General features: G+C 44.8%; 2 protein-coding genes across 3 annotated transcripts; both read left to right on the top strand.

Moving 5' to 3' along the window:
• The first annotated feature begins 982 nt into the window (after positions 1 to 982).
• Positions 983 to 13,786, top strand: DDX41 (DEAD-box helicase 41). Its single transcript, XM_074292262.1, has 17 exons — positions 983 to 1,099; positions 4,449 to 4,544; positions 4,690 to 4,849; positions 5,178 to 5,252; positions 5,452 to 5,512; positions 6,810 to 6,946; positions 7,165 to 7,237; positions 8,105 to 8,258; positions 8,398 to 8,534; positions 9,100 to 9,262; positions 9,401 to 9,532; positions 10,066 to 10,137; positions 10,363 to 10,459; positions 11,017 to 11,166; positions 11,256 to 11,327; positions 11,840 to 11,950; positions 12,087 to 13,786. Exons 1-17 carry the CDS (start codon positions 1,073 to 1,075, stop codon positions 12,221 to 12,223), a joined length of 1,854 nt encoding a protein of 617 aa, XP_074148363.1. The 5' UTR covers positions 983 to 1,072; the 3' UTR covers positions 12,224 to 13,786.
• A 6,283-nt stretch (positions 13,787 to 20,069) lies between these two features.
• Positions 20,070 to 24,360, top strand: DOK3 (docking protein 3). 2 transcript variants are annotated; one of them, XM_074292263.1, is made up of 5 exons: positions 20,070 to 20,234; positions 21,741 to 22,040; positions 22,269 to 22,368; positions 22,488 to 22,660; positions 23,434 to 24,360. In XM_074292263.1, exons 1-5 carry the CDS (start codon positions 20,169 to 20,171, stop codon positions 24,250 to 24,252), a joined length of 1,458 nt encoding a protein of 485 aa, XP_074148364.1. In that variant the 5' UTR covers positions 20,070 to 20,168; the 3' UTR covers positions 24,253 to 24,360. The 2 variants fall into 2 exon arrangements, with proteins under 2 accessions (XP_074148364.1, XP_074148365.1); XM_074292264.1 differs by lacking the exon at positions 20,070 to 20,234 and adding an exon at positions 21,212 to 21,282.
• Positions 24,361 to 24,648: the final 288 nt, after the last annotated feature.

Genomic DNA, 24,648 nt, shown 5'->3' on the forward strand with positions numbered 1-24,648 from the left:
CCCCATGAATGTACCCCTGCCGCAGACCCTTTGCTAAGCCCTTTGGAGCTCAGCCCGCTTCGCTGGGCGTCCCTGCTCCTCCCCCTTGGGGGTCTCCTCGGGACAGGCCTTTCGGAGCGGTAAAGCGCCGCCGTCCCACTCCTCCCGGCTGCGCCTCCATCCCTCAGCCGCTCCCACCCGCGACCCGGGCCGTCAGCGGTGGGACGGCCGCGCGGGGTGACTGCCTCAGTCCGTGCTTATTTGGGGCTATTTTTGTCCAGTTACAACAGCGGTCACACCTGGGCGACAGAGCGTTACATGTAGGTGAAAAATACCATGGATGCTACCATGGTGGGAGAGAGAACAATCTCTTCGCCATTTGACTCTTTAGAAATGTAAGGAAATAGGCAGAGTGGTCCCTTCTAGATTCTTCCACCATAGGCAGCTTTTTTTTTTTTTTTTTTTACAACTGCTAGAGGTAACTCCCTCAATGATGGAAAATGGCAGGTGAAAAATAGCAGGACGTTTTAATTTCAATGAAAAAGAGGAGAACAAGATGGCACAATAATGTCTCACGCGGTCAGAAATGGTGAAGGCCTGGTCCTACATCCTGGCCTCGCCTGGTGCGAGCCTGGGTCCCAGCTTCCGCAAACCGTAACGCGGAGAGGACTGGAGTCCAGGGCCAAAGGAAGCCCGCCGGGTCCTAACCCGGGCCCCAAACCTGATTGATTCCTTCAGGCGCAGGAGGGTGGGGAGGGTGTAGAGAAAGCGAGGATGTCCAGTTCTGAGAGGATTCCCCAGGGGGCGTGCTTCTCGTTTCTCTGTTCTTCCAGTATCCCACAACAACCCAGGCGCTAAGCCCTCCCTACGGTGCTTGGACTTCCGGTGCCCCACCGCGGTATCTTCAAACCTATCCTGTGCGCATGCTCCATTTCTGTTGGGGGAGAAGCTTGTCCCTCGACGCAACCCTTAAAAGAATCCAAAACCCCCCCCTAAGGGTGGTTGCTGGGAGACAGGAGCCTCCTCCTCGAGGGTGATTGGTTAAGTTTATAGGGAGGCGGGGTTCGCGTGCCACGTGAGTGATACTCGTGCCATGGAGGAGCCGGAAACGGATAGGAAGGTAAGGTAGGAGCAAGCTATTAAGTCTGTTGGTGATTTCCGCGACTTTCCTTTCCCTGCCGGCCTGTATCAGCCGCGCAGTTAGAGAAAGGTTCGCGAACCCTGTACGCAAATACTCCTTCCTCCCCCGCTTCCATTTTACCAGACGTCTCGGGAAAAGACTTGAGCGGCATTCTATGCGCGCCCTGGCAGAGCCGGGCTACCCCCCCATCCGGACCGGTTCCGGAGCACGCCCTTCCCCGGCCTCTCCTGGGGCCTCCCGCACCCCGTAGTCTTCGCAGACGTTAAAACGCCTAACACGAAACGTTCAGGGTTGTGAGGGACGCCCGCTGTGCCGAAAGGCAGTGATAACCACGTTCTCCCCGCTGGCGCCCAGGGCTCCCGGAGAGCTACCCACGGAGCCTCTGACGCCCTCGGGTCTTGCCCCTGCCCCAAGGAGGGCGGGAAACGGAAGGCGACCACAGCCCCGTTTCCCCAAACGCTCCGTGGGGTTGCTGAGCTTTCTTCCCCTCAGTCCCGCCGGAACACGTACCGAGCGCCCACTGGATAGTGGGCGTTGTATGTGCTAGAAGGAAAGAGCCTGAGCCCGGGGGGGAGGGGAGGAAGGGGGAGCAGAGCGGGTTCTGGGTTCTAGCGCAGCATCGGAAAGCAGGGAGAGGCTTATTCTAGACCGGACTTTATGAGCCGAGGGACTTGTGATGGGCGGGGGCGAGGCGAATTCTGTTTACACTGACTTTTAGTTGAAATTTAGCATTTTGTTCAATTATAAATGTAATCTACAAACGGTAGAATTTCACCGGATTGTCAAAGGGGGCTCATGACACGAGAAAAGGTTGAGCTCTTGTTCGTGTGTGATTTCACATGCCTAATTTTTTAGTGTGGTTTTATTTCGTTAAATATTTAACAATTACATATTTTAAAAGATTTCGTTTTATTAAAAAATATGAATTTCAAATTTTCCTGCCCTGCCCCTCCCCCATCCATTGAGAGGGCAAGCAATACTATATAATTATTATTGATATGTTATGTGGATAATAGTATTTTCTTTTTTGTTATCACAATTTCCAGGATAATAGTTTTTTTTTGTTTTTTTTTTGGAGGCTGGAGTTAAGTGACTTGCCCAGGGTCACACAGCTAGGAAGTGTTAAGTGTCTGAGACCACATTTGAACTCGGGTCCTTCTGAATTCAGGGCTGGTGCTCTATCCACTGAGCCACCTAGCTGCCCCCATAATAGTATTTTCAAGATGTAATTGATCTGTAATTTGGAATTCAAAATTTTTAATTAAATTAAATTTTTAATTTTAAAAATTAATTTAAAAAATATAGAATTGTAGAGGAAACCAAAGCCTTTTGAGCAGAAGAGTAATATTTTTACGCTAAAATCTTAGTTATTTTAGTATCTATGTGAAAGGTGGATTGTTCTGGGGGGGGGAAATGAGGCAGGGAAGCCAGGTAAGAGGCTCTGTAGTAGTCCTGGCAATGGATGTTGGAGGAGAGAGATTAACTATGTGGGGAAGGGAGATAGATGAGACTAGACATTTAATTGCCTGGAGGGATTGTGGGTGTTTGTGAAAGAACATTGCTTGACCTTCATTCTCTAAGAGGAAGATGATGTCAGTGAAATGAATTTTAGAGAGGAAGGGCTGTGCAAAGTCACATTCTCTCTGGAGAGAGCCTTCTGGATCTATAGATCAGGACAACTGGAGGTGGCTTTAGATGCAGTTGGAGACCTTGGTATTGTTTTCTGTGTGAAAGAGAGTGGAGAATCAACCCTGATGGTTCTGGGGTTATGAATTAGTAGGATACTGGTACCCCCAACAGAAACAGAAATGTTAGGGTAAGAGTTCAGATTTAGGGAGGAAGATAATTGAAGAAAGGTGGAAGGAAAATTAGAAGAGAGCAGTCATCTGGAGTAGAGAAAGTGGTTTGAGTAAAGGAACAAAATGTATAAAAATGGAAGAGAAGCCAAGGAGTTGAAAAATTTGGGGAGGAGAACCCCCTATTGTATTTGCTGAAAAGAAGGTCAGCATTAAACTAGAAGAGAGTATTAGTTTCAGGAGGATGGTGCAATTGAAAGCCAGGTAGTCAGGAATTAAAACTGCTGAAAATGCAGCAAATGTTTACACACACACACTCTGAAGAAGTTAGACAGTACATCTTCTCAATGGGTTGGGGAGTGAATTTAGAAAGGAAGAGAATTTGGAAGTGAAAATTTTAAAAATTAAAAAAGTCAGAAGAGGTGAGATAACCTCTGATGAAAAGGTTCTTTACCTGAGGTTTTTTTTACTCATTTCAATTTATACACACACACCCACACACAAAAAATTGTATTTTCAAGATAATTGGTTTCCTTTGCAATCCTTAATTTTTTTAATGCATTTATGGATTATTCTTAGACAGGGTCCATCACTTTCATCAGACTTAGAAAAACTGCCCAAGGGGTCTAGGACACAGAAAAGATGAAAAAACTTGTGTGACTGGATTGGGATGAACAAGCCCAACTAATTTGGGAAAGTTATTTCCTCTTTTTTGGTCTGTTTTCTTATCTGTAAAACTGAAGAGGATGATCTCTCAAGACCTTTACAACTGATTAAGTGATTTTTTCCCCCCACCTGTGATATGTGTGCCCTCCCTTGCCAGTAATAATAATTCACCTTTCTTTAGTACTTTGTTGTTAAAAAAAAAAACCACTTTTTTGATAACAATTTTATAGTGTTTCATTTGTCTAAAAAGCACAATATAAGCCTAAACATATCAGTCCTTTGTTCAAAAAGCTTCAGTGATTCCCCATCCTCTCTAAGATAAAATATAAATTACTCTCTTTGGCATTTAAAGGCTTCATAATTTGGATCCAACATCCCTTTCCAGGCACATTCTTCATCCCCCCTCACTACTCTTCAACCCCCCCCCCCCACAACTACCCCTCCCCAACTTTTATATTTCAGCCAAATTGGCCTATTGGCTTTTTTCCTTCTAAAATATTTCATTTGGCTCCCTGCCTTGGCTCTGTCTGAAGTGTCTGAAATGCTCTCCTGCCTCGCCTCTAGCTCAGTTAAGTATCACCTCCTTCATGGGGCCTTTCCAGCTCCCTTCTATTGTTAACATTTCCCACCATTGCCCACATTACTTTAAATATTTTTCATATTTGCTCATTTGTACATAGTGTTATCCTCATGTCAGAATGGAAACTCCTTGCAAAAAGGGACTGTCTTCATTTTTTTGTCTTTGGCTATTCAGAGCCATGGCTCAGGAAACCTGCATTTCATGAATTTGAAGCAATTCCAAGTTGTGTTCCTTCTGTTACCTTACACATTTGCCCGTTACCTATGTGATCTGTAACTTTCTCCAGAGACCTCGAGAGGAAGAAGATGATGCATCTGGGGGACTGTCAGAGGATGAGGATTATGTACCTTATGTGCCTGTTAAACAGAGAAAGCAGCAAATGGTAGGGGTAGGAATGGGGGGATGGTTAGGATGGTTTAGAGGTGGACGTGGGAAGGGATATTCCCAAGGCCCATGGAAAGAGGAAGGGGTGGGCAATTTTAGACTTTCCAGCTTGGTGAGGGTCCACGCTTGGATTCCTCCTGCAGCTACAAAAGTTGCTGCAGATGCGGCGGAAGGGAGCTGCTGAAGAGGAACAGAAAGATAGTGGCAGTGAGCCCCGAGGAGATGAAGATGACATTCCACTGGGCCCCCAGTCCAATGTCAGCCTTCTGGACCAGCACCAGCACCTGAAGGAGAAGGCGGAAGGTAGCAAGATTGGGGTATGAACATGTTGGGAGAGATACCCCATGCATATAGGGGCAGGAAGGAGGAAGAGGAAAAAGTTGAGCCTAGTATGGACTGCTGAAATCCCCTTTGGGATAGTTTTTCATTTTCTGCTCCACGGGTCATTTCTTAACTGCCTTGAACAGATCCTTAGGTCTTTAAGTAGATGCTTTTTGTTGGGGAGGGAATTCTTGCCCAACTATTAGTTAAATCATTTGATCTCTGAACTCTTGAGATTGCTAGCTGAGGTACTCCAAGGTACCTTGGACTCAGGGCCTTGCTTACATGTTCTTTCTGACTTATTCCCCAGCTCGGAAAGAGTCTGCTAAGGAGAAGCAGCTGAAAGAGGAAGAAAAGATCTTGGAGAGTGTGGCAGAAGGCCGAGGTGAGTTCAGAAGGACTTAGGGCCACTTAACTAAGTCAGGGTATATTTTCCAGGAATGGATACTGACCAGGTTGGGACAGCCAACTTCCTTGGGCTCCCCAGATATCCATGACTAAAGGGGCCACTCCCTTAAGACCTAGACTTTAAGGGATAATAGGGAGCTGGAAACCTTCTATAACATTGTTTCCTTTGTCCTTAGCTCTCATGTCAGTGAAAGAGATGGCAAAAGGAATCACCTACGATGATCCCATCAAAACCAGGTACTGGGAACCAAGAGGAAGAGACCAGTAGCCTTCGCACCCAGAAGAAATTCCTTCTTCAATTTAACAACAAATCATACAATCTCTGCTTGAAGGCATCAGTCAGGGGAATCTGTCACCTTTAAGGGGCAGCTCCTTCCATCCTGGGACAGCTCTAATTGTTAGAAAGTATTTTCTGAAGTCAAATCTAAATCAGATCATTATTGCTCCTGTTCCTGCTCTGGGGCCTTTTCATGTGACAATCCTTCAAGTCCCTGAAGTAATAACACCTCTGAGTCTTGTCTTCTCCATTCTAAACATTCTTAGTTCTTTCTAGAGTTCATAACCTGGTTTTAGGGCCCTTTACTGTACTTGTTTTTCTACTCTGAACACTTGTGGCTTAGAAAGGGAAAGCTTCTTAACCTGTATCTCCCACAGTAGGATCATCAGTTCTCTATTTTGGAAACTGTGCAACCCAAGGTCACGTTGGCATATTGAGCTCGAAGGCCATTCAGACCCCTAGATCTTTTTCAGACAAATTTCTCTCTGTCCATTTTTCCTCCATCTCATACTTGTGAAATCAATTTTTACACTATCCAATTCTAAGATTTGGCATTTACCTCAATTGAAGTTTATTAGCTTCAGCCTAGTGTCCTTTTGAGTCCTGACTCTTATCTAGCATTTTTTCTGTCTCTCCAGCTTACAGTCATCTGCAGAGCTATGCCTTTATTCAGCAGGCTGTGTGTTGAGATGGCAGCACACTGAAGGAAAAGATAATAGAACCTGGGGCCACAAAAACTAGGCTTGACTTGTAATTGGTTAGGCTGGATGACTTGAGATTCTGCATAGCTCAGGTCTGTGATGGAGTTTTCTACTTATTCTGTAATACTAGGCGAATCATTTTCATCTTTCTTGAACTCCCAACACCTAAATGAGGATAATAATACATTTTCTACCAAGCAGGATTATTGTGACTCTGTGCTTGCAAATTGGAAAATGCTCTGGAAATGAGTGTTGCTATCGTGTTTTTATGGTTGAGGGCTACCTTGAAGGGCTAGGGATGAAAAGAAGCTAGAAGGAGGCTGTTTGTCTCCGCAGCTGACCTCAGTGCCAACTTTGGACAGTCTCTTCAGGCCCACTTACTGTTTAGTAAGGAACACTGATAGGGAAGGAGAAGAAGGCCAGCCCCAGCCCTTGGGGGGTCCCACTATGAGATGGGGAAAGTCTGGCTTTGTCTGGGGCTCCCTTCAGCCAAGGAGAGAACCCCCAGCTGGCACTTGGAAGCAGTGCCCATTTCCATTGGTATTGTCTTACACAGCTGGAAAGCTCCTCGGTACGTGCTGAGCATGTCTGAAGCCAGGCATGACCGTGTTCGCAAGAAATATCACATCTTGGTAGAAGGAGAAGGGATCCCGCCCCCCCTCAAAAGCTTCAAGGAAATGAAGTTCCCTGCAGGTAAATTTCTTTTTCTTTCCTTTCTCCATATGTAGAAACCTATTGGGCTCCCAACATATATTCTGACATGCATAGGGATCTATGTGGGTAGGTCTTCCCCCAGGCTGACTTGATATGTAGTCTGTGGAGAGCTTGCTACCTACCCAGGGGCAGGGGCTATTTCACAGTGGGAAAATTTTTTCTTGATCTCGTCCTTGATCTTGCTGTTCTGTCCACAGCCATTCTGAGGGGCCTGAAGAAGAAGGGAATTCACCACCCCACTCCCATTCAGATCCAGGGCATCCCTACCATGTAAGTGTGGTCCTCACTTTTTTTTTTTTAATAGCTTTTTATTTACAAGATATATGCATGGGTAATTTTTCAGCATTGACAATTGCAAAACCTTTTGTTCTAACTTTTCCCCTCCTTCCCCCCATCCCCTTCCCCAGATGGCAGGTTGACCAATATGTGTTAAACATATTAAAGTATATGTTAAATACAATATATGTATATATGTCCATACAGTTATTTTGCTGTACAAAAAGAATTGGACTTTGAAATAGTGTACAATTAGCCTTTGAAGGAAAACAAAAATGCAGGTGGACAAAAATAGAGGGATTGGGAATTCTATGTAGTGGTTCGTTGTCATCTCCCAGAGTTCTTTTGCTGGGTGTAGCTGGTTCATTTCATTACTGTTCTCTTGGAGCTGATTTGTTTCATCTCATTGTTGAAGAGGGCCATGTTCATCAGAATTGATCATCATATAGTATTGTTGTTGAAGTATATAATGATCTTATAGTCCTTCTCATTTCACCTAGCAGAAGTTCATGTGAGTCTCTCCAGGCCTTTCTGAAATCATCCTGCTGGTCATTTCTTACAGAACAATAATATTCCATAACATTCATATACTATAACTTATTCAGCCATTCTCCAATTGATGGGCATCCATTCAGTTTCCAGTTCCTGGCCACTACAAAGAGGGCTGCCACAAACATTCTTGTACATACAGGTCTCTTTCCCTTCTTTAAGATCTCTTTGGTGGCCCTCATTTTTAAAGGTTCCAGGCTAGATATCCGCCAAGCCTGAAGCTTGGGAGAGTTGTTAGGAAATAATGCCCAAAGAGGCTCTCCTTGTTGAATGCCGCTTTCCTTTCTTTTCTCTTCCCTTTTTCCTGTGTAGCCTCTCTGGCCGTGACATGATTGGCATTGCTTTCACTGGCTCTGGCAAGACATTAGTGTTCACGCTGCCTGTCATCATGTTTTGCCTGGAACAGGAGAAAAGATTACCATTCTCTAAGCGGGAAGGGCCCTATGGGCTCATTATTTGCCCTTCAGTAAGTAGGGAGAATGTGGGGATGGGGGTGATACCTCACTAAGTGGCTGCCCTTGTGAGAACCCTGACAGGGCTGGCTTATAAAGGACACAAATGAGGCAGCCTGGCACCAGGCTCTATGCGGCTCTTATTGCTCACAGAGAGAACTGGCTCGTCAGACCCACGGAATCTTGGAGTATTATTGTCGGTTGCTGCAGGAAGACAGCTCCCCGCCCTTGCGCTGTGCCCTCTGCATTGGGGGCATGTCAGTCAAAGAGCAGATGGAAACTATCCGGCAGTGAGTACAGCTATCCTGGACTTTGTCAGTGCTCTCTGCTTTGCTCTTTTCTCCCCCCTACCTTAGCTACTCTCTATCAGGGCAATTACAAACTCCCCCCACCCCAATCCCACATTGCATTGTCTTGAATTTATTGATTCTTTACCAGCATCTGCACTCAGTTATATTAGGCCTTAGACATGCTCAGCTCAAACTGGACTTTTTCCAGCTGTGGGAGAGGATGCAGTCATGGAATGAACAAAGTCCCTGAAAACCAATAGGAAGGTTGTTCCCCCCTGCACATCTGGTCCCTGAATTAGCCCTCAGCTGGAGCCTGGCCTTCTTCATCTTCCAATTGGGCTCCCTCAGGGCTGGATCTGGTCTCTGAATCATGTTTCCTTGGCCTCTAATTTAACCCAATTAGTAGTCATCATTGACTGCCCAGGCAACATCCTGTGCCTCATGCCTCTTGACTTTAACTTCTCTTCAATTCAAGAAGCATTTTTTTTTTTAAAGTTCCTGCTGTGTGTGAGGCATTGTATTAGGCACTGGGATACAAAGACAGAACAGTCCTTTCCCTCTCCAGTGGAGTGCACATGATGGTGGCCACCCCAGGGCGTCTCATGGACCTCCTTCAGAAGAAAATGGTGAGTCTGGACATCTGCCGCTACCTGGCTTTGGACGAGGCTGACCGAATGATCGACATGGGCTTTGAGGGAGACATCCGAACCATCTTCTCCTACTTCAAGGTGCCTTACCCAAAAGTACCCAGGAATGTCTCTACACAGTCCTGTCCCCCCTCCCTAGTCTTGGTCTTTCCCAAGACTCTTGGTTTTGAAGAAATCTCTCACTCCCCTCTTCTTGGGTTCTGTCCTTCATTCCCTCAGGGCCAGCGACAGACACTGCTCTTCAGTGCTACCATGCCCAAAAAGATCCAAAATTTTGCTAAGAGTGCCCTGGTAAAGCCTGTCACCATCAACGTGGGCCGGGCAGGGGCTGCCAGTCTGGACGTCATCCAGGTATGAGGGGCAGGCTTCCACATTAACTTCTCCTTCATTCAGCTTAAGTCTCAGTGTTGAGGTTTGAGTAATCACACACACCCTCATCCCCCATCCCCCATCCTAGTCCCCACATACCCACAGCTGTTCTAGCCAAGCTCAGGAAATTGAGTGGAACAATGTGTTACATATTTACCAACTTCCTGCCCACCAGAAAGTTCCCCAGGCCTGACTAGCCTTGACTTTGGGCAGGACAGAGATGGGATCTGGAACCTTCTTCTGTGGTCAGGGATCTTTTGTCACCTGAGCCTTAGGGGTTGACAGCTCAGTTCAACAAGTGATTAATCAACCAGTATCTGCTGCTGGGACAGAGACATGAGATAGAACATGGTCCTTGCCTGCTGTGTCTTAGTCTATTTGGGAGATGGCATACACACGACATTGTCTTTCCCTGTCCCTAGGCCTCCTGGCAGAATATTGGGCCCTCTGAAGGGGGATGGGAGGGTCTTGGTCAGTCTGATCTTTGATATTCTTCTGGGGTTGGGTATATACAGGAGGTGGAGTATGTGAAGGAAGAGGCCAAGATGGTGTACCTGCTGGAGTGTCTGCAAAAGACGCCCCCACCAGTGAGTTTCTTTGCTACCCTTTTATAATATTGAGGACAAAATGGGGAAGATGGGCCCTGCGAGCCTGGGAAAGGGTTCATCTTTATGGAAAAAAATGAAACAGTTGGGAAGAAGATCCCCCTGGGAACCAAAACCTAGCCCTAACCAGAGGTCAGTTCTGGGTTCTTCCCCCAGATTTGTGCTGATTAGGACTAGATGCAATATATGTGTTGCCCCTTGGGGCAGGTCCTTATTTTTGCAGAGAAGAAGGCAGATGTGGATGCCATCCATGAATATTTACTTCTCAAGGGTGTGGAGGCTGTAGCCATCCATGGAGGCAAAGGTGAGTGGAGAAGAACCCGGGGGGAAGGGGGGGGAACTTCTATAAAGCCTGATTCTGACAAGGGCTTTATAACCAGGGTTACTCAGACAGGGAGAGTCAGTGGTCAGAAACATTTGTTAAGCATTGACATTGGTAAGTGCTGAGGATACATATAACATATGATCTAACGGGAGAAGACAACACATAAAGAGAAGCAGAAAAGGAGTTGGGACCACCTGGTGCAAGGCATGATGAAGTCCAAGCCAGGCAGAACAGCTAAAAATGAAGGTGAGTTTGGCTGGAAGGAATGAGGCCTCCTGTCAGAGGGGAGAAACAGCTGCAAGAGCTAGGACCCAGAGTGTCATTTGTCCCCTTGAATTCTCTTACCCTTGGAACTGCAGAGAGTTCTTTCCTTTATCCTCTCCTTTTGTCCTGTGTCTCATTCTCATCTGTGTCCTAGACTCTTGACTCTGCTTGGCCACTGCTGACCTTTGATTCTCCTGGCTCAGCCCCAGCACTGTCCTTGCCCCACTTCCTCCAGGCCTTGACATCCCCATCATCATCCCTTTTCCTTTCAGATCAAGAAGAACGGACCAAAGCCATTGAAGCATTCCGGGACGGCAAGAAAGACGTCTTAGTGGCTACTGATGTGGCCTCCAAGGGCCTGGACTTTCCAGCCATTCAGCATGTCATCAACTATGATATGCCTGAAGAGATCGAGAATTATGGTGAAGACCAGGGAATGAGGAGGATTTGGGGCTGGAGCTTTGGTCCTTCTTCTCTGAACCATGTTCTCTCTGGATCTCTTTTCCTGCAGTACATCGGATTGGTCGAACAGGGCGCTCTGGGAACACAGGCATCGCTACCACCTTTATCAACAAGGCCTGTGGTGAGCCTCTGTCTCGGGCCAGAGGGAGTGGGGCCGGAAAGAAATGATCCTGGCAGGGCCCTGGGGTCTGGTGTGTGGTATGATGGAGGCTGCTGGCCTATGACTTAGGAGACCCCTGACCATTTGCCATTCTTGTTCTTTGTTAGCTCCATCCTGGCCAGTGGCCAAGGCTCTGAGGTTCTCTTGTAGAACACTTTATAAAAGACATATCAATGTCTCTATCAAGGGTGTCTTGTGGGAAATGCTGTAAGGAATACAAAAAATTTATTTTTAGTGTCTGATTCAAACAACTCATTTAAGCTGTGAAGCTCACAGAAATGAAGCAACTGGCCAGGGTCCCCCAGCAAGGGAGTATCAGGGACTAGAATCTAGGCTTCCAGAACTCCCGGCCTAGGGCCCTTTCTCCTGTTTCTCCTGGTCCTATAACAGGCAAATCATGGGATTGGCACTGGTACAGGCCCTGACTCTGGCTAACCTGAGCCTGACTCTTCTTTCCTTGTTTTCAATTTCAGATGAGTCAGTACTCATGGATCTCAAAGCCCTCCTGCTTGAAGCCAAGCAGAAGGTACCTCCTGTGCTGCAGGTCCTGCACTGTGGGGATGAGTCCATGCTGGACATTGGAGGTAATGTCTGATTCAGGTCTGGGATGGTGTCCTGCTGGAATGGGACTCCTGGGGAATCTCAAACATACTCCTAGGTTTTGTGGGGAAAAGATTGGGCTCAGGATTTGCAGTTCTAAATGTCATAATCCTTTTCTAGGAGAGAGAGGCTGCACTTTCTGTGGGGGTCTGGGTCATCGCATCACTGACTGCCCCAAGCTGGAAGCCATGCAGACCAAACAAGTCAGCAACATTGGCCGAAAGGACTACCTGGCCCACAGCTCTATGGACTTCTGAGCCCTCTGGCCGGACTTGTGCCAGAAGACCAGGTGCCCCCAGCCCTGTAAGGAGAGGCCACTTGGATTCTCTGCCTGCACTCAGTGGACTGCTGTCCTCCACCTTTTTATCTTCTCCTGTTGGGGTGCCCTCTGTTAAATTAGAAGTATGGACCTCACATATCTATAATGTTTTAAGGGTTGCAAAGCACCTTTCTCAAAATAACCCCAGAGCGTTGGGAGGAAATTTTAGCTTTATTTTACTAAGGGAGTAAACTGAGACTTCAATCCTTGCAGCTAGAAATACTGAAGCCAGGATTTGAACCCAGATTCCTGACTTCATACTACATTATTTTTTTATTATAGCTTTTTATTTACAAGATTTTACAGCACTGACCTTTGCCAAGCCTTTTGTTCCAATTTTTCCCCTCTTCCCCACCCCCCTCCCCCAGATGGCAGGTTAATCAATACATGTTACATATGTTAAAGTTCATACTGCATCTTAGCATGGAAGACAATATTCTCTGGCTCAATCACTGGACATGCACAGAAGCCCTCTTCTCTTCTCGCCCATCTCCTATCGCTCAGCCTCACATTTATGCCCTGGAAAAAAGAAGGCTGAGACATACCAGTCAGTTTCAATACTTGGACTGGCCTGTTGTGCAACTCCTTATTCTTCTACCCTTTAGGCTCCTTCTTGTTCACGTTCAAAATTAGAGGAAGTAGATGCACATTTCCCAAGTTGTAGGATGGCCCACTGTGTGGGTCTCTTCCTGGGCTTCTGCTTACCTATTTCCCAGCTTCCTTTTCTGTTTACTAAACTCCTGCCCTCTCCCCCAGGACCATAACTAGTAGATGGAACCAGCCCAGAAAGTTGTAAGGTTTCTGCTTTTAAGTGATATTTCCTGTCCATTCTGTTATATTCTATTAGGATAAATGCTACCATACCATCTGCCTCCCAAATCCTTCCATAAAATTGGTGTAGGAATGAAGGATGAAAAGTCTCATGAGTCTGAAAAAAGGAAGGCCAGATCTTGCTTGACACTCCCCGATTTCTTGTAGCCTCCTAGGCCCAGTCTCTCTCTTTTGTTTTTAAATTTTTATTGATGATTCTTGTTTTTATATTTCTTAAATTTTCCCCTATGTTCTTGTTTTCCCTTTTCCCAAAGAGCTATCTCATGACAAATAATTTTTTTTATAAAGAAAAAGAGAGAAAAAAATCAAAACTTCTCAGTATATCAAAAAAATCTGATGTTAATATGCGATGTCCTACAGCCTGACTTTCTACACCAAAGGAGTTGGAGAAAGGCTTTCTCTCATATTTCTTTCCAATGACAAATTCATTTTGACTTGTTTTTGATTGTTATTCTTTTCATTTGAGTTGATGTGGTCTTTGTATATTATTGTTTTCCTGGCTTTGTAAAGACTTCATACTTTTTTATATTCAGCATATTTGTCCTCTTACGTAGCAATCATATTCCATTATATTCACCTGCCACAGTTTGTTTAACCATTCCCTAATTGATGGGCATCTACTTTGTTTCTAGATGTTTGTTCCCACCAAGAAATGCTGCTTTGAATATTATGATGTCTATGGAGTCTTTTTGTCATTGACTTCCTTTGAGTATATTCCTGGCAGTAGGATCTCTGAAGGGTTATGGATATTGTAGCCACTTGATTTTCATAATTCCCTTTTGAGTTCTAGAATGGTTATACTAATTCTCAAGCTCTGTCAAAATGCATCAGTGTGCCTGCCTTTCCACAATCCCTCCAACATGAACTATCCCATCTTTGCCTATTTGCTGAATGTGAGGTGAAACCTTGGGGGTATTTTGATCTGCATTTCTCTTATTAGTGATTCAGAGCATTTTTTCATATGATTTTTAATAGTTTACATTTTTCCTTCTGACAACTGTTCATAACCTTTAACCACTTACCTATTGAAGAATAGCTTTAGTGAAATGGGTACATGATTAGACATAATGGGGTGATATAATAAGCAGATTAAAGAGCAAGGAATAGTTTGCCTGTCAGATTTATGGGAAAGGGAAGAACTTATGATTAAAGAACTAGAGAACATTATAAAATGTTTAATGAATAATTTTGATTATATTAAATTAAAAAGGCTTTGTATAAACAAAACCAATGCAGCCAAGATTGGATGGGAAGCAGAAAGCTGGGAAAAAAATTTTATAGCCAGTGTTTCTGTTAAAGGCCTCATTTCTAAAATATATAGAGAACAGAGTCAAATTTATAAGAATACAAGTCATTTCCCAACTGATAAATGGTCGAAAAATATGAACAGACAATTTTCAGATGAATGAACTTAAAGCCATCTATAGTCATGGAAAAATACTGCAATCACTATCAATTAGAGAATTGCAAATTAAAACAACTCTGAGGTACTACCTCATATATATACTTATCATATTGACTAAGATGACAGGAAAATATAATGATAAATCTTGGAAGGGATATGGGAAAACTGCAACACAAATGCATTGTTGGGTGGAGTTGTGAACTGCTCCAACCATTCTGGAAAGCAGTTTGGAACTATGCCCAAAGGGCTATCAAACTGTTCATACCTTTTGATCCAGAAGTCATTACTGGGTCTGTATCTCAAAGAGATCAAGAAAGAGAAAAAAGGATCTACATGTGCAGAATTGTTTATAGCAGCTTTTTTTGTGATGACAAGGAATTGGAAATTGAGTGTATGCTTATTAATTGGAAAATAGCTGAATGTGGTATATAAATGTAATAGAAAACTGTTGTATAAAAAATGATAAACAGCCTGATTTCAGAAAGATCTGTAAAGACATGAACTGAGGCTGAGTGAATGAGCAAAACCAGGAAAGCATATACAGTAACAGCAAAATTGTGTGATGATCAACTATGATAGACTTAATTCTTCTCAGCAATACAATGATTGAAGACAATTCCAATAGACTTGGAATGGAAAATGCCATCTGCATCCAGAGAGAGAGAGAGAGAACTATGGAGACTGAATGCAGATTGAAACATGCTATTTTCACCTTTTTTGTTTTGTTTAGTTTTCCTTCTTATGGTTTTTCCTTCTTGTTCTGATTTTTCTTTGCCAACATGACTCATATGGAAATATGTTTAAAAAAATTAATTGTACATGGAAAAGAAAGAATAGCTTAGGATCTTGTGTATTTTTGTTACTTAAGTATATATCTTGAATACGAACCCTTATTGGAGAAATTCGATAAAAAGACTTTTTCCCAAGAGGTAAAACTATCCCTATTTGCTGATGTCATGATAATTTATTTAGGAAGTTTTAGGACCTCAGGAAAGAAACTATTGGAGACAATAGTGTCCATCACTGTTACAGGCTACAAAATAAATCCACAAAGTTAACATTATTTCTATATTATAACAACAAAATCCAAGAGACAATAATAGAAAGGGAAATTCTATTTTAAGTAATTAGCTAATATATAAAATATTTGAGTCTATCAAAGCAGATTCAGTCCTTGTGTAGATTTAATTACAAAATGTTCTTTAAAAAAATAAAGAACAGGGGCCAGCTAGGTGGCGCAGTGGATAGAGCACCAGCCTTGAATTCAGGAGGACCCAAGTTCAAATGTGGTCTCAGATACTTAACACTTCCTAGCTGTGTGACCCTGGGCAAGTCACTTAACCCCAGCCTCAAAAAAAAAAAAAAAAAAAAAAAAATAGTGGGAGAAATATTCAATGCTCAAGTATAATAAAAATTAAAATATGATCAAAGTGAATATCATTTTAACACCATGCTAGTAAAACTTCCAGAGGAATCTATCTCTTAGCAGAACAAAAGAAAAAGAAAACTCTTGTAACAAATATGAATAATCAAGCAAAATAAACTTCCCCATTAACCATGTCTAAAAATGTCTCATTCTGCATCGTTAGTTTATCACTTGTCAGGAGGTAGGGAACATCCTTCATCATGTTCTCAGAGATTATGGTTGATCATATTGATCAGAGTTCTTTTTAAGTTTTTCCAGAATTGCTCATTTTTACACTGTTGATGTTATAGTACAACAATTCTGGTTTTACTCATTTCACTCTGGATCAATTCATATAAGTCTTCTAAGTTTCCTTAAAGTTATCTCTTAATTTCTTACAGCACAATAATATCCTATTACATTCACAAATCATAATTTCCTTCATTTTCAAATTAATGGACATCCCCTTATTTTCCTGTACTTTAACATGAAAAAAAAAAAAGCTGCTACAAATATTTGTGGATATATGGTCATTTTTTTCCTCTCTTTCCTAGATCTCTGGGTTATAGTCCTGGTATTTATTGCTAGATCATAGGTCCGATACACTTTAGTGACTTAAGGGATAGTTCCAAATGACTTTCTAGAATGGCTATTCTAATTCATGAATCTATTAACTATATCAATAAACATTTATTAAGCATCTATTATACATCAAGTTTTGTGCTATACTTGCACAAAGTTTTGTGCTTTGTGTTTGAAATTCTTCAACATAGTCATTTTCCCTTTTTTGTCAGTGGTCAATCTGATAGTGAAATGGAATCTCAGTTGCTTTCATTTACATTTCTTTATTAGTAATTTGGAGCATTTTGGGGTTATATTTTTTGTATATTATATCCAAGTGAGAGTATTTTGGGGTATATATTTTTGTATATATTAGCTAGGGTTTCTTTCTGTAAGAATTGTCCATGAATATCTTTTGACCATTTATCAGTTGAAGAATGGCTGTTATCGTTATAAAATTGAATCCGTTCTTTATATATCATGGAAAATAGACTTCTAGCAGAGAGATCTATTTGCAAGGATGTTTTCCCATTTAACTTCCGTTTGTAATCTTAGCAGCACTGATTTTGTACTTTCAAAACTTTTTAATTTGTTGTAATCATAATTGTCTTCTGTGATTTTTTTTTTAATCCTTTGGTCATGAATCTTTAAAAAAAAAAGGGGGGGGGTTGCTTCTCTAATTTCTCTAATGTGATCTTTTATATCTAAGTCATATATCCACTTGAAGCTGATGTTGGTATGCTGTATGATGTGTTGTCTCAGCCTTAACTTCTGCCAGGCTGCTTTCCAGTTTTGCCTGCAGGTTTTTGTCTCTGACCTAAGGACTGGAGTCTTTGAATTTATTGAACACTACTCTTATGTTTGTTTGCTACTGTCATGTTGTGTCTCTAAACTTTTCTACTTTGTTTTTTAGCTGATACCAAATTATTTTGATAATATTACAGTTTGAGATCTGTACTGTTAATCCTATTTCCTCCCCTGTATTTTTTCCTTCCACTCCCCATTTTTTTCCTTATTTCCCTTGAGATTCTTGACATGAATTTTCTTCACATGAATTTTTTTTCCTTGCTCTATAAAGTAAGCATGTGGGAGTATAATTGGTATGGCAGTGGATAAATAAATTAGGTAGTATTGTTAGTATCATTATTATTAGTATGTTTTTAAATTGGCTCAGCCTCCTTATGAACAATTAATTTTTTTCTAATTATTTGAATAGCTTTGTCTTTTTTTCTTTAAAGAGTGTTTTGGGAGCAGCTAGGTGGCGCAGTGGATAGAGCACCAGCCTTGAATTCAGGAGGACCTGAGTTCAAATATGGTAGATACTTAACACTTCCTAGCTGTGTGACCCTGGGCAAGTCACTTAACCCCAGCCTCAGGGGAAAAAAAAAAAAAAGAGTGTTTTGTAGTTGTATTCATACAGTTTGTGTATAGGTCATGGGCAGGTTCCCAAATGTTTTGTACATTCTGTAATTATTTTAAATAGAATTTATCTTCTGTTGGGTTTTGTTTGTAGCATACAGAAACACAATGGTTTATATGGGTTTGTTTTTTACATATTGGTACTTTTGTGAGATAAAATATAAAAATTCATCTGGAGGAATAAAAAATCTGAATAGCAAGGTAAAAAAAAATTTTTAAACAATGGTAGGAATGGAGGAGAAATGGCACTTGTGTTTAGAATTTTTGCTAAACACTGATTAGGTAGCCAGACCAGATGTTCCACAGAAAACTTGGGAATTTGGAACTGAGAAGGACCCTAAAACCCATCTCACCACTGTCATTGATGAGAAAAACTAGGCCACGGAAAGTGGAAGTAAAGTGAAACACAGGTCCTTTGGCTTTCAAATTCCCTGTTTTCTCCCCTGAGCTCATCTGCCTTTCATTTGCTTGGATGAAGGGGCAGACACACACATAGGATGGTAATTCTTTGAACAAATGGGCCCTCAACCTTGCCAGGCCAGGAGAGTATGTGCACTAGACAGAAAGGATCCCTTGTGGTACTCATCATCTAATTTCAATGCTAGTTTTCATTTTTGTAATGTCTTTCCAGTTCACAAATAGCCCTGTGAGGCAAGTAGTATTTTCCCATTTTACAGAGAAGAAAGCCAAGGCACAGGAGAACTAAGCATTTGTACAAGGTCACAGAATGAGTGACAGAATCAAAACCTCAAAACCAGGAATATAGCTTCCCAGGGGGTCTTTGATAATTCAAATAGAAATTCAGAAAAGGTGGCATCTAGGTGGTGCCATTGCTGAAGACAGAAGGACCTGAGTTCAAATATGACCTCAGAGACACATAATTCCTGGTTGTGTGATCCTGGACAAGTCACTTAACTCCAGTTGCCTCAGCAAAAAAGAAAAGAAATTCGGAAAAGACAGAGCTGATGAGGCTGAAATGGTCAAGAAAGGCTTCCCTGAGGTGGTAAAATTTGACCTGGCATAGGAAGAATGACTAAGATATAGCAGAAAAGTGTGGCCAAAAACATAGATGGACAGTGTAGCATAGTGGAAAGAGTCTTGGATTTGGAGTCCAGAGTTCACCTGGACCACTAATATAATCTTTTTTTTTTTTTTTTTTATTATATATATATATATATATATTTTATAATATTATCCCTTGTATTCATTTTTCCAATTTACCCCCCCTCCCTCTATTCCCTCCCCCCGACGACAGGCAATACCATATATTTTACATGTGTTACAATATAGTCACCACTAATATAATCTTGAGCAAGGCCTTCTGACCCTCATCTTCCCCTCTATGATGTGCAGAGGTTTGTTGGGGGATTGAAGCATTTAGTACCTTCCTTTTTTTTGGTGGTAAAGCCAGGAATCTAAGGTTTGGATTCAACTCAAGGTTTGTTTATATATAGAGGGTTACGTATTGTTTTGTTTTTGCTTTTTGCTTTTTTTGTTGTTATGTATAGGAAGACTGACAGAAAAACAACATGATTTACTTTTAAAGTATCTTTAAAATAAAAATGGAGGGGAAAACCTAAAATTATAGGTAGAGAAGGCAATGTTGAGTAAATGGATTGAGTGTTGGACTTAAGAGTCAATGAACACTTGGATTCAAATCCTGTCTCTTCTAGAGTGTCACTTAATCCTTTATCTCAGTTTCCTCATCTGTGAAGTGGGGTAACACCTGTATTAATGAAATCAAATAGTTATTGTGAGGCTCAAATGAAATAATGTGTGTAAAGTGATTTGCAAACTTTAAAGCACTGTGGAAATGGTAGTTATTATTAGAGATAGAGCATTTGCTTCTGCCCCCTCTTTTCTAACTCGTGGGAGGGAGGAGCGAGCAGGAAGGGGCAAGGATAAAGCCTATGACTCAACGGAGCCCATGTCTCAAAGACAGCTGATACGGGTCTAGCCTGTGACCCGGAGCTGGGAGGGCAGGGTTCTTGCCCTCCCAACCCCTTCCTCCACACATGGCAGAAGAAAAATCAGCACAGGGATGAAGAGCAGCCTCCCTGACCTACCCCAAGCCACTCCAGATTCTCTCAGAGCTGTGGGGAGTAGGGGTAGACCTTGACCCCTCCCCCAGGCCACGCTAGCCTCCTTCCCTCCTTCCCCGGGGTTGGGGGGAAGGGAAGTAGCAAGAAGGGGAAGTTGCCTGTCCCCATTTGCTTCAGAGTTACTGTCTGAGCATTGGTCTCTGGCTCTGCCTCCTCAGCCATGGACACCCAAGAGACGCCTCTGATGGATGGGCTCCTCTACCAGCAACATGTGAAATTTGGCAAGGTGGGGACTGACTGGGATTGGAGAGCATCCCCTCCTCCCCAATGGGACCAAGAACCTGCTGTCTGCTATCGAGGGTCCCTGAGCCTCTGGGCTAGAGTGGGGAGGGTGGGACTGATGGTCTGGCACTGGTCCGGCACCAGCTGAGGAAGGAGGGAAGGCAGAGCATGGCCTTGTTCAGTTCTGACAGGGAACAGAGTCTCCTGCCTTCTGGCCCCTTGTTGGCTTCTATTCCTTTCCCCCATTGCCTTGGGATGTGTCTTGGTTAGGTGGGGAAGACTGTGGGAGGGAAGGGGGGAGGGAGAGGGGAGGTGCTCTTGTGGCTGGAATGAGCCTTGAGTCTGTGGAACCTGGGGAACGTGGGGAACCTGCATCAGAGATTGGGACCTGTCAGTCAGGGCCTGGCCTCCGAACCGGTCACAGGGAGAAAGGACTTGAGAATTCATTTTACATTTCTGATTTATGATGGGATTCTTTATGCTTATTTCCCTTTTATCATTTACAAAATGCTTGCCCATCCATCTGTTACTTCCTTTGGGCCTCACAACAGCCCTGTGAGGTAGTCTAGGTGGGGACCCATGCCCTCCATTTGACCGAACAGAAAGCCAGAGCCCCTAAAGGAAGGTGACTTGGCCAGGGTCACTCTAAAACTCTCAGTGACTGAGTAAATCTGAATGTCTGTGGGCCTTGTTTCCTCACCTGTAAATTGAGGGGGCTTGCCTCAGTGACCTCTGACCTCTGCTTCTCATACTCTGTTTCTCATGCCATCGTCTGTTCCCCCATCCCCCAGCACACACACTTCAAGGTTAGACTGGGTGGTGCCAGAAGCTTGAGATACCCAGGCCACTTCCTTCCCTGTGACTATTTGCATGTTTCCTTCCCCTGTTCTGATGACACAGCCAAGGATTTCCCTCCCCCCATGGATACTGACACATGGAGTTCACCCCCTAGGGAGGGGCGCAATATGGCATACCCCTGGCTGCGTGTATGTGTGGGTGGCCAAGGCGAGGGGCTGCGTCTGGCTCCTTGAGCTTCCCTTCGTCTTTTCATGGTTGGTCTGAACTTGGCTTGGCTCTCTCCTGGGCTTAAATGGGAAGAGACTTGTATAACCACGGCAGGTGGTGAGTGGGATGGACTGGGGCACAGTGGTCCCAATAAGGCAGTGTTGGGCATAACTGGCCTAGAAACTTCTGAGCTGAGTGAGGGAGTGGGGGAGGAAGAGGAGAATATTGTACTCCTGGCGATTGGCCAGGAGAATTTCCCTGACCCCTAAGTGACCAGATACCAGCTGGGTAAGAAGGTCTGAGCTAGGAGCATAAGCTTTGTGCCTGACCTCCTGCATCAGAAGGGCCTGACCTCCTTTGCCAGTTGGCAGCTCAGTCTTGGGCGTGAGAAAGCCACAGCTGCTCTCTGATGTTCAGGAGTGCCAGGGAGCCCAGATACCTTTCAGTGGGCTGCTGGGGCCATGGGGCAACAGCTCCGAGATCTCCCCTGTGCTTCCTCTTTCAGAAATCCTGGCGGAAGGTGTGGGCCTTCCTTTATGCCGATGGCCCTTCAGGAGTGGCCCGACTGGAAAGCTGGGATGTAAGAGACGGAGGTGGTGGACCAGCAGGGGACAAACCCGCGGGGCGTCGGGGTGAAAGGCGAGTGATTCGGCTGGCCGACTGTGTGTCTGTGCTGCCGGCAGATGGTGAGAGCTGCCCTCGGGACACCACTGCCTTCCTCCTTACCACCACCGAGCGCAGCCACATGATGGCTGCCCAGCACCGGCACACATGGGTGGCTCACATATGTCATCTGGCATTTCCGGTGAGAATGAGCTGGGAGAGGGAGACAGGGAGTGTGTGTGTGTGTGTGTGTGTGTGTGTGTGTGTGTGTGTGTGTGTGTGTGTGTGTGTGTGTGTGTGTGAAAGAGAACGCTGGTAGTCCTGGTGCTCTGCCTGGAGGAGGTGTCGAGGGTTGGGTAGCAATTGAAAGCTAGTCTCTCCAGGAACTATCTCTGAACTCTTCTCCATGTTTTACCCTTGCCATCTCCAGAGCATGAATGGCAGTTCCTCGGGGACGGGTGAATTTGGACTTGCTGAGCCTGGCTTGGTCCCCATGGAGGAAAATTCCATCTATTCATCCTGGCAGGAAAGTAAGTATCCTGAGCCTCAGCTCCCTCCACCCTCATCCCCATTGGTGCCATCTCAGGCATGTGGGAGGGCTCAGGGATGGGCCTGGGAAGCTTTCTCACTGATTTCCTCCCCTCTGCAGTGGGAGAGTTCTCAGTACTGGTCCAGAAGACAGAGGCAGCCACTCGCTGTCAGCTGAAAGGCCCTTACCTCCTGGTGACTGGCCACGATGCCATCCATCTGAGTGAGCCCACCGCCCCGAAGCCCCTCTACATCTGGCCCTATCGTTTCCTTCGCAAGTTTGGCCACGACAAGGTGCTGAGCCCCCACCCCTTCCCCACTTCCTTTTCCACTAAACTGTGATCCCTGGGTATTATTCCCAATTCCTTGTGAATTTTTTCCAGAGTTGGAGTGGGCATTGCCAACCCCCAACCATGTTAGCATAGGATTTATTGATGGATTACAAGATTATTTCGTTTAGTGGTACCAATCTTTTTGAGTATGAGGACCTCTTTTTAATATCTAAAAATCTGACAGAATTTGCACTCTTACAAATATTAGTTGTACTGTAAGAATCCATTTTTTTGGAGAAAATAACCCATTGCCACTCTTTAGTGCATGAGGATACCCACTAACCATTGACCCGCTCTGGCCTGAGTTCTAAGGCCTGGTAAGAAGTGCACCTCTGGGCTGTGGAGTCCTAGGAAGGAGCTGGGAAACAAGCCTCTTCTCCAGAGATCTGCATGGCTTTAGCCAAGTCATGAATCTTCCCTTGACCTCAGTGTTTTCATTGTAAAATGGAGGGATTGGACTAATCTCTAAAGATGCTTTTGATTCTTAAAGCCTATGATTCTGGACTTTCAAACCTAATGTTCTAACCTCTGTGAATTTAAAGCTGGAAGGCACTTTAGGGGTGTTCTAGTCCAACTCCATCATCTAAATGTCACGGAGAGAGGCAGTCACATCAGAAGCAGGATTTGGACCTGTGTTCTTGGTAATTCAGGTGCTCCTCTTCCTTCCTCTCCCTTTCCTCCCCTTCCCAGTGGGTCACATTCTTGCCTGCCCCTGACCAGCTTCCTTCCCCACAGGGTGTCTTCTCTTTTGAGGCTGGCCGGAGGTGTGACTCTGGTGAGGGCCTCTTTGCCTTCAGCTGCCCCCGGGCCTCAGAACTCTGCAGTGCTGTGGGGGCAGCTATTGCTCGCCAGAAAGAGCTGCCCGGGCCTGCTGCTGCCCGGCCCTGTCTTCTGGCGAGGGCCTCCTCCCTGCCCTCCTTGGAGCCCATGGGGGAATTGCGGGAGGCACCGCTTGCACTCGAGGCCTGGGGAGGCCCACCATCTAATGGAAAGGCTCGAGTGGTCCTGGAGACGGGTCCCCAGAGCCTGCCGCCCTGCCTGGGGACTTCTCTACCAGAGGGACCCTCCTTGGCTGGCCCTTCCAGTTCTGTGCTCTATGCTTCCGTGTCCAAGTGGCCCAGCGGCCCTTCCCGTACGGCTCCCGATACAGCCTCAGCTCTGGCTCTGGCCCCAGCCCCCATCCCTGTGGCAGAGCACCTGTATGAAAACCTGTGCGCCTTGGAGGATGGCTTCAGCACTGAGCAGCGAGGGGAAGGTCTTTTGCAGGCTTCCCACAGTGGCCACAAGGACTACCACATTTATGACAACAGTGAGTGTCTGAGCTGGCCCAGCCCTCACACCACCATGGATAGCACCCTGGAGGCTCAGTACCGGAGGCTACTTGAGTTGGACCTGAACGAGGAAGGTGCAGAGGAGGCTGAGGACAATGGACCTGGGCGCCTCTTGGGTCACTCTGGCTTCAAAGCCAGGCTTGTGACCCTGCTGAGCAGGGAGCGGAAGAAGGTCCCAGCTCAAAGGAACCAGGGACTCGGGCCAGCAGAGGGACAGGCCTGAGAGAGCACCCTATACCTGGGTTGGGACCCAGCTGCCTGGCTCTGTGCAGCACACTCGAATCATGTACAGTGGACAGAAGTTTCTCAATAAAGGCCCTTTAGCCCCTCCCTCAGGCTGCGGCCCTTGTGTTGCTCCAGAGGGCCCCCTCCATACTCCTCTTTGTCTTCTTCTGCACATCCTCCTCGCCCCACAACATGTACCTTGGCACAGGCAGAAGCTGTCCTAAAAGGGCTCAGCTCTGGATGCAGGAGAGAATCTTGCTTGGCAGTGGTGCTCTAGGTAGAAACCTGCCCAGGAGCAGGTGACTTTAATGAGACAGCCTCTGGAGGTTAGATAGGATTCAGAGCTGAAAGAAGCTTGAGATGTCACCCAGTCTGAGCTCATTTTTACAGACAC

Source organism: Sminthopsis crassicaudata, chromosome 2 (assembly GCF_048593235.1).
Source record: "Sminthopsis crassicaudata isolate SCR6 chromosome 2, ASM4859323v1, whole genome shotgun sequence".
Classification (NCBI taxonomy): domain Eukaryota; kingdom Metazoa; phylum Chordata; class Mammalia; order Dasyuromorphia; family Dasyuridae; genus Sminthopsis; species Sminthopsis crassicaudata.